The sequence below is a fragment of the Melanaphis sacchari genome, unplaced genomic scaffold, assembly GCF_002803265.2.
Source record: "Melanaphis sacchari strain LSU unplaced genomic scaffold, SCAv2.0 Contig0_pilon_pilon, whole genome shotgun sequence".
NCBI lineage: Eukaryota > Metazoa > Arthropoda > Insecta > Hemiptera > Aphididae > Melanaphis > Melanaphis sacchari.
The window spans coordinates 17,983,110-17,993,798 of NW_020270366.1; the positions used below are offsets into that span (position 1 = coordinate 17,983,110).

The 10,689-nt window shown below is 32.2% G+C and overlaps 1 protein-coding gene across 5 annotated transcripts; it reads left to right on the forward strand.

The window, feature by feature from the left end:
• The first annotated feature begins 3,387 nt into the window (after positions 1 to 3,387).
• LOC112593447 lies at positions 3,388 to 10,154 on the forward strand. Of its 5 annotated transcripts, none has more exons than XM_025337846.1 (4): positions 3,388 to 3,574; positions 3,634 to 3,877; positions 4,909 to 5,560; positions 9,046 to 10,154. In XM_025337846.1, exons 3-4 carry the CDS (start codon positions 4,909 to 4,911, stop codon positions 9,552 to 9,554), a joined length of 1,161 nt encoding a protein of 386 aa, XP_025193631.1. In that variant the 5' UTR covers positions 3,388 to 3,574; positions 3,634 to 3,877; the 3' UTR covers positions 9,555 to 10,154. The 5 variants fall into 5 exon arrangements, with proteins under 5 accessions (XP_025193631.1, XP_025193637.1, XP_025193625.1 ...); XM_025337852.1 differs by having other exon boundaries at positions 3,733 to 3,877; XM_025337840.1 differs by lacking the exon at positions 3,634 to 3,877.
• Positions 10,155 to 10,689: the final 535 nt, after the last annotated feature.

Consider the following 10,689-nt stretch of genomic DNA (forward strand, 5'->3'; position numbering starts at 1 on the left):
AACACATTTAGACAATTTCAAGTTTGTATGTGAAATTCATAAATATTAAAAACAAATAAAATTAGAACCACACTTAATATACTTTATCGTTCATGTAAAATCATTAATGACAGCGACATCGATATTGAATACCATGCTGGTTCGTTTTTGTTTATCGTTCATTGTTGTGAAGTTGTTTTTGATTCTAATCTTCCGGTGTTTTGTCATTACAAAATAATTAAGTGGGTATGAAAATTCAGTGGACTAAAAAATGTAAATTAATTTCTATATTGAATATTCATACTACGACTTTAAGAGAATAATTTGTTATCTTTGGATGATATTATAAAGTTTTTAGTTTTTAATTTTATACTTAGAAAGCTTCAGAGGACTAAAATATAAAATAAAATGTTAATTTGAAATTATTATAACTTTAGGGGATGTACATTTATATTTGTATTTTCTAACTTTTAGTGTCTATGTCTCTTTTATATTATGTATTCCAATTAAAGGCTGCACTACTGCACTAATTATCTAGTATTTATTACGTTACACAAATTATTATTTTTTTTTTTTTATCAGAGGTTTTTAAAATTTCTTAATGACAACTTTTGCATTTAAAACCATACTATAAGCATAGTATCTTTCTAAAGGTTTTAATAGAATATTAACGAACGCTGTATAAATGCTTATACATAAAATAAAAATTAAAAACTATTTATTCAATAATCGAAATTTATCCATTAGTATTTTAAGATTTCCCTTGCTATTATTTATTATATTAATCTTATTTATAAAACAGATGTTTTACTATACATTCGGGATAATTTCTATCAACCTTACCGATTTGTGCTGGTGTACTCCAAAGATCAGTCGTAGAACCACTAATATTAAATTTATTTACTTTTGACTAATCCACTTCTTTTTATAAAAAAATTGGTGATTTTGCAAACGACAAGATACTCCTAAATCCCTATTCTAATTCCTAAACGCCATTAAATCTCGTAAAAAAACCACTAAAAACTTTTGTCAAACTGATTTAAACTATATCTTCAATTCGCTCAAAATATTCGTTATTTAGATCTACATTCAGATCGTCAATTAATTTGGGTAGTCGTGATTAATTCTTAAAGTCTCACCTTAAACAACCCTTCTCGATTGCTATGTTTTTTCTCGCACTTATAAATATGTGAATATCAAAAATAAACTTCTCCCGTATAAATTTTTGTTCGAAAAACTCTCACGAGGAACATCGTAAGCAACGATTGTGACAGTTTGACTACAATAGCTGATAATCATAATAATAAGTCGTATTCAACTTTTCACATCGATTGTTTGTGGTTTTCCGGCAAAACGTGTGCCGTATTGTAATTGCTGATACATAAAATTAATTTATTACTTATATATTATTTGTCGCTCGACCCGGATGCCGGTCAGCCCGGCCCATTGAAGAAAGTCCGATGCGTCACCAACAGACCATAATATATTATAGGCACATGGTGTATGGTAATAAATATTTGTAAGTTACGAAATACTACGGTTTTTTTACCTTTCCAGAAGTGTATACTACCCGCGAGGTCGGATAACGATAGTAAAATATTTTGTAATTGGGCGCGCGCATAGCCGCACTGGAATATATGAAAAAACAGTGACTCAGTGAGTTCAATGTATTTATTATGTGGTAGGCGTCCATACAATAACAATAATATGTAATATCACAACGTTTGTATTATGTAATCCAAGGGGAAGACTCGCTCTGTAGTTCCCGGTAATCCGAACCGTAGGGTTATTATTATTGCTATGATGATAATATTGTACTAGACTTTCACGACGGAGTGGGCGACTATCGGCTATTATGATGGCATTGACGTAGAAATAAACATCTCGGCACGAGTGTACGGCCGATATCGTTCCGAAGTCAAACAAAGATTATGGTATAACTAAACGGCTATAATGTTATAAATTATATGTGGCCGAAAGCGAATTTTTACAATTTTTACGTAATATATTTGGTTGATTAAAATATGATGTAGGTTGACAAAAAAATTCGGCAGTGACTTATTGATCACAGAATATTCTTAGAAAAAAATAACTTGAAAAATTAGAGCTTATTAATTTTGTTTATATGATATAATAAGGCATAAGTGCCGAAGATATAGAAAAAATATATCATTCATGCCAAAATAACTGTGACATAAGTGCTAATAAAAAAAAATATACTTAATTTGTGACATAAGCACCAAATATATAAAAAAACCTATTATCAATTGTGCCAATATTAATATTTCATAATTTGAATATTTTAAGTTAAGTCATGAAATGGTATAAACAAAACACTTATATTATAATGTGATAATGGGCACATATTTTTTTATAAATTGTTTCTAACTAACTATAAAACAGTAATAATCATTAGAAAAAATTAAAGATAATATTTTCTTATAATAAATGTATTTATTAAGATTGTATGACTGTTTATTTTTTGCTTTTTAACGATAAAGTTTAAAATAAAATACCTGGAATAAAATATTCACTGTATGATTTCGACATTTTTATACGATAATATTATACACTAACTAATTTTCTTTTTATCTAATTCTGGCACTTTTTTCAACCAGATCCGATTATTCTGGGATTAGAAAATATTTATTTTCAATAAATTTTTCAATTTTTAATATTTTTTTCAATTTAATTATTTCGTAGGTTTAGGTTTGAAAAACGCATTGTGTGATAAGTTAAAATTGTGAAAAATGTTTAACAGTTCTTTTTCATCAGTCATTTATTAATATTATTTATCTCATTTCTTAGCGTAAATACGTTTTTGTCCACTATTAAAAAATACGTTTAAAATAATTGTGTATCAAATCACTAAGTCGGTTGTCATCTCAACTATAGGTAAGCCTAATATTATGATCGAATCCGATTTGTATTGTATTCGTAACGGTTTATTTAATTGTTTCATGTTTTCATTTAAGTTTTTAAAACACGTATATTACTAGACGATTAAAATATTATTTTATACCATATTTCTAATGTAGAACATTAAAATAATTAGATAATGCTCAAAGGTTATGTGCGTATTGTATTTTGAAGTCGTAAGCACCACCTAAAAAGTAATAACCCACTAAATTTGAGATTATTATTTTACGTGTATTGTCTTGTACAACAGAGTAGTTTAGTACACTTTCCACGTAGTCTTTTTATTTGTACAGTGTATAGTAATAATAATAACATGGATGTAAAGTTTTTGTTCGTTTAGGATTTTTGAGACTTGAGTGCGATTACCTAACGCCATTTCATGACACACTCACATGGTGTAGTCGTCGAGGCGGAGGAGGAGTCGGTGTGTTATGTGCGCGCTCTGTATATATATCGCAGACGGCGGACTACCGACCGGCAGACGGTTAGTGACATCCGAACGGTCAACGGACGAGGTTCAACTTCGGCAATCCTGTTCGACGTGTTTACGTCGTAACCATATTTCGGAATAATAATCATTATTCATCCACCGTGGTATAACGGTATACGATACATAAAACACAACCGGGTGAGAATTCTGCGCGACGATCGACATCAATAGACGCGTTACTAACAGGTATGGGAGTAATTATTTAGAATGTATAATACGATATTTGCATGTAATATTATATATAGGTACATACCTAATGTACCGTGACGTGTGCGCTGACAAACCAACTTCTGACGTTTGTATGCGTCGAAACTCGATCGACTTAATAATATCAAACATTACAGACGAAAAATATGTACATACCAATCATACGTAAAAACTACATCCATGACCAACGATTGTCATAAAACAATTTTTAACACCGGTTTATTTTGAAACATTTTAATAGATAGTGTGCATCGTTTTTGAAACAGCTAGACGCTTTTAAAGGTATGTCGATGTTTATTTTTTTTTCAAATATAGAATTATTAATACATATTATTATATTAGACGTTAAACTATTTTTATCGTCATAACTATTTTTTCGATATTATTTTTACAATTTGTTATAAAACCTCTTCTGCTAAAAATATCACAAATCAATCTATCTTAACTAACTAACTATTATTATTATTATTATTGTTTTTTTAAATTAAGCTGATAACAAGTGAGACTATGTTTAACAATTATTATAAACTTCACTACCTTAACATAACCGTACTTGACATAGTTTTGTTACGTTACAAGTGACATGCTGGGATAATAATTGCGTTTATACTCAGCGCGCTCTATACATTGTGTTGAAGTTGATATTGGACTCAGCAGAAGTTCATGCCACGTTGAATACTTTGCATTCAAATCTCTCAACAAATGTCGTTTTAAAAATTCATTCTTATCAAACCCTACAGTGCATTGGAGGCAGGCGACAACAATTTGAAAAAAATCGAATTTATACTATGACAAGTATGACATGATTATATTATGATAGATGGAAATACGGTTTCGATCAACTACGATTCGTTAGCATGCATCTATCAGACAAGTCTTATCACTGATTATAACAAAAGTATATGACTATAACAAACAGGGCTGTTGATTTATATTTTTATATCATTGAATTTCATTCTTAATTAAAAATAAACGAGAAACAACTTCGATTCGAGACATTAACATTGCAAATATAAACTATTACTATTTTGTTAACGTAGGTATACTATTGTATATACGACTATATGAGAGTAATAAACATTTATTTGTATTATAATTTTTAATACTTTACGCAAACATAATTTATTGATACCTTATTTATTTTAAGCCATAATCACCACCTTGAATTTATTTCGTCGAGATAATTTTACACGTCTTCGTGCGTTTTGAAACTAACGGCGTATATCACTCTCGAGTGTACAAGTTCAAACGAAAACTTTACTGTTTTAAATTTCACAGCTTTACATATGACAATTTTTTTTTCGTATTTGCAGATGCGTAATAGCCACAACTGCGTGAGGGCTGCGATCATGGTGACGAGCAACCGCCGAACGATGCGTTCACTGGCTGTACTGATGTTCCTTGTAGCGTCGGCCACGGGTCAGCAGTCCATGTCGTTTCCGGACGGCGAGGTTGGCGGCAGCGGCATCGCGGATAACGGGACGACGTCGGGCGGCGCAGGCTCCGGAAACAGGAGCGGTAAGAACCTATTCAACTGGTTGGGAAGTTTCTCGGACGAGGGCGCCGATCCGTACTTGTCGTCGGCCAACGGCGCATGTTTGCAAGGCGACATGGCGGAGTGTTTCAAGGCCCGTGCCCTGTCCGGTCTGGGTGACTTCTTTGTCCGGGACTCGTACCGGCTCAATGAGAACGTGCGGGTGGTGCGCCTACGTGACGAAGACGACGACGGTGGCCGGCATGCGTCCAGGGCGTTCGAGTTCTCGACGGATCAGCGGCCGGAGGATACTGAGTGGGATAAGCTGGTGAAATTCGCCACGCGCAAAGCCGAACGATTCCTGCGGTCGGCCGCCGTCGAGGTGCACGTTCCCGACGAGCTGACTGAGGGTGGACGGTATTCGCCCAGGTTCATCGACGAGATATCCTCCGAGCTGGACACTCTTGAAGACAAAAAGGCCAGCGTCATTAGTGAGTTATTGAATTTCAATGTATTTTTTTCAAACGATGTATTTTTAAAGGGGCATAAAATTTAAACTTTAAAGCACGGTTTTAATATAGATTTACTTACGTGTTGCCGATCGTGTGAAGGAAATGAAAATTCAACGGTTTTTTTGATTTTTGTACATTAAAAACTGCTCATCTCTTATACTCTGCAATGATCAAGAATTCATGTAGTTCAAAACCGGGAATTGAGACATAGCTGTGTCGGAATAAATTTGACATGAATTCGAGCGGTGGCGCGATAAACGTTAAAAATAATATTATATTTTACCTAATTTTCTGGACCGGAACACGAGCGCTTTAAAGACGTTGTTGATTCATTATAACAAAATAATAATTTAATATAATGATACAAAACCGTACAAATATTTCAATGCTTGGCCTGCACGTTTTGCATTCGCATGTACTACTAAACGGTAAAAATGTATAATTTCAATAAATCATAATATACAGTCACGTAACCATCATAAAAGTATTGTAACGCTGTATATCGATGTTTCCTTCCAAACGTAATTTTATATTAAAAATATAATAACCCAACTGTGATGTTTACTTTTCAAAAATTCGGGTACAACAATATCATAGCACTAATGTTTGGAACGGTTTACCTAGCGGCAAATTCGTACTTATCGCACAAACCAGAAAACCATTTCAATTGACTTACTCGAATACTCAACACTGAATCATTATATTGCACCCAGTTTAGTGATTCGATTACAATTTTAATGACTGTCGTTGTAACGATAGTGTTATAATTTTTATACACAAATGACTATTGTTTAGTATTATTTTATTATTAATTTTCGACTATGGACATAAATACTTAACTATAAATTTTGTCATATAATATTACATAAATGTTTTCTGATTTTTTTCTTCAATTTTAATAATTTCATGTACTAGTAACATACCTATATCTAAACTTAATGTATACAAATTACACACACCCATTATATACGTTATATATAAACGAAAAAACCGAAAAAATTATTTAGCTATCAGTGTCTTGTGAAAATATAAATACCATTAATTTTCCAATTTCCAATTTCTTAAATTGCAGTTATTATATCAATATTATATTTATTTTAGTATGCCATATTGTAAGGTATTTATACTTGATTTTTCATAGACGCGATCGGTTTCCCGTAATTTACCGTTCGGTCGATAATCGTCAACGAAGACTGCCCTGCACGTGTACACAATCAACAACGCATAATTGCGCACGTATTATGCTTGGAAGTTATATGTGTACAATGCACTTTCTCCCCGAACAATCATCTTGTATAGTTGTCTACAAACAATTTTGTCTTAATTTTTCTATCGCACTGCGTCATTACCGTACGTGATACTACTACCTATAATAAGAGTATAACCAAAGCGTATTCACTATATATACAAAGACATTTTTACATCGTGAAATATTTGACTTATGTATCTTGGAAAAATATCATACATTTTTAATTATTATTACTTTTGTAAACGTTTAAAAATCTATCAGTATTTGTTACTTTTAAAAAGAAACATAACTATTTATATTAAATATCTCTTGAGATATTTATTCAATTATCAATAAAAAACGTTCTTCTATATTAAATATATAATATATTATAATAATTATTATATATTTTCAAAGCGTTCACGCGCCAATCCGCGTATCGTTTACGATTTCACATTATTTTTATTTGTTCTCCACGGAACTGGTTATAATAATAAAACGAAAAAAATAAATCTTTCATGTACGCCTATGCAGAGCATATATCTACGTGTAGATTTAAGAGGTTAGTAGCTTTCGAACGTTACAATAATAATATTATGAACTAATCTACTGAACTCGATGAAAAATAATCCACCGAAATCGGACGTTATATTTTATGTTCCGTTGTTCGTTGGTATGTAGGCGCCTCTTGCGTTTTTTTGTGTAGTAATGTCATAATGTAAGTTATAATAAAATATTATGTAAATATTATTATTATTATTATTATTATTATATCGTATTATGTTAATACGATAAAAATAACTTGGACACGACTGTCGGTGTAATAGGAAATTAGCATCGTCAATTTAGTTTGTATTCATACATCGGCCGCGGTACACTTTCTATATTTTTGCACTCGGCAAACTGCACACTTGCGCTATAACACCATAACACCAGACCCCAAACGACAAATGGGCAAGCGAGTATTCACAAATCGTATTATGCTATATTATTATGTATTATACGATTGTGGGTCGCAGGCGGTAAGACCTCAATAGTACAGTAAGCGCGTATGGACTTCCGCCTCTCGCAGTTATAAAATATTGTGTTGATCGTCGTCACGATTAATGGTTGGTTTTCAACGCGCGCAAGTGTTATCGTAATGATACAACAAAAACAACACGGAGCACTTCCTCGACGTTTTCGTGTCGCGCGCGATCGCGTAACAACCAGCAACTGCATAATATGATACAAAGAACAGATATGACGCTCACGATATTATTACGATGGACAAAACGAAAACCCGCACAAAAGGTTCGACTTTGCAGTGAATGGAGGCTAATAATCGGCGAGAAACTCGCCCAGGCCGATTCATTTATTTTACCATAGTTTTCCTGAAACCGAAAGCGACATTACGGCGTTCGGCATGCTTATTAGTAGGCCTAAGCATTACAGTGATTATTAAATTACCAATTTTTTCTACCATACAGTACGAATGAATTGTCTACTGGTGTTATTCAAATGTCACCAGTTACGTGATGGCAGTTCAAGTTACATCCGATCGTATAATATTATTATTATTACCTGTTGAAACGTAATATACCATAAAATGAATTACGAGCAATTTTTGACTTAAACGCCCACCTCGAGAATAAGACGTTTTTATATTGAAATAATGATAATAAACGATATGATATAAAACATGTTTCACACGTAACAAAATAATCATTTGTGTATAATAATATCGTTTATAGGTACCTATACTATATTATTATATAATTACACGGAATCTATATTTTTATCTCATAAATGTTCTTGAATATTTTTCAATTATTTTTCTTAATAGTATTGCATAAGAAAAATTAAAATTCATATAAAAAGTTTTTTTTTTTTTTTACTTAAAAACGATAAAGATTTTTTCAATGTTTTAAGCTTCAACGATATTTTAATGATAACACGGCGTTTTGAATAGGCTATTCAGTAACGCTATTGTTATGGATTACATTTCATCGATATCTCTTCATTAAGTCAACATTATCTTAGTATTTAATAAAAATATTTAGATTCAACGCTTATTATAAATAATATTGAACACATACTTGTCAAAACTTTTTTTTTTTTAAGTAAATTACTTATGCGATAAAATAAACAAATAATATAAAACGGTGACAATTTTTCGGGCAATATGATAAAACTTTATAAATTTCATAAATTTTTATATTATTTTATTTTAACCATAATCGTTTTCGCGTTTCAGCCAAGAAAAAGGTTAAGAAATTGCTGATCCCGTTGCTAATTGTGCTCAAGCTGTTCAAGTTAAAGCTTCTCCTTTTCCTGCCGCTCATCCTGGGTTTGGCGTCATTCAAGAAGGTGCTCGGCTTCCTGGCATTGGTCGTGCCCGGCCTCATTGGATTCTTTAAGCTGTGCAAGCCCGATCTCCAGCATAACTATGGTACGTTTGGACACAGCAGCTACTATCACAGGCCGTCCAACGGAGGTGGACCTCTGCCTCAGACTGGACCCGTGTACTCGCCATTCCGTGAACACCAAGAATCACAATACCATCGCGAACAACCACAGTACTTCCGTGAACATCCGGTAGATCCTCAACAGTATCTATATGAGTCAGCTGACGCGCAGCCATACAATAGCCGGCCAGCTCGAAACCAGCAGGATGTCAAGGTACCGTCTACCGGTTCGGTCGCGTTCAAGGACGAAGCCAACGACATGGCGTACAACGGTTACAACAGGCAACAGCGGCGATAAAACCATAAAATAATTTATATCCATGGCTACAATAGAGACTTTACCGTCCCTGTTATCGTAAGATAACGATGTACATAGATTGTTCAATCTTCATAAACCCTGTGGTCCCTATTGCGTATCCCTTTTGTGTCCGCCGACTTGTCTTTCTGTGCCTATGTTTAGCATGAATATATCTACAAATATTATCGTCCATTACAATATATTATAAAAATATTATATTGTATAACATCTTAACATCATGATTTAATACATTTCCAATGAACCATTTCGACCTGTCGGAAAATCTCATATTTTGGAACAATTTTATCATTCGACTGAAATCTTCGGCTGTTTGTTGGCGATAAACGTCGTGATGGTTCGTTCTGTTCAGATGCGTAAAAAGCAGTGGGTTATTTTAATACAGTATTCGTAGTTCCTCGTAATCATGGCCACAGGAATCACTGATTGTTGTGACAACGATATATTATAAACTTAAGACCTTAATTCGTATTATTATTTTTTTTATATATTTTCGTGAAGCGTAAAAACTGTGTGCGATATTTTGTATAATTTAACATGATTTTGTATTTTACTGTAAATATATATATATATATTTTTTTATTTTTGAATTATAATTACCTAAACATATATTTTACTATCATAAATCCCACTGATTTAAGTATAATTATTATAATCAATGATATTATGTTACATAATTTATGTTGTTCACATCACAATTGTCAGGATGTTATTAATATACTTTGGTAAAATAAGCAAAATAAGTATACACTTTTATATGAATAGAAGTACTGATATCAAAATAACATCTATAATATAGTGTCACTAGCCAGTAGATATGATAGTATATATATTATTGGTACCTAATTTACAAAATTTATAGCATAATTATTTAAAAAAAAACATTACTTGATTTATTTTGATGTATTTACATGATGATTAATTAGGTATCTACTATCTATCCATTATAAATATTGAAAATTTGTATTAACTAAGTAAACATAGTTGAAAAATGTTAGCAAATTTGTTTTAAAAGTAGCCAAGCTGTTCCATAATATTATTATCGGAAATTTCTTAGTCCAAGATTGAAATCCTAATGATTTAAATCTCAATTCGATCAGGCAAGTTTTTTTCAACA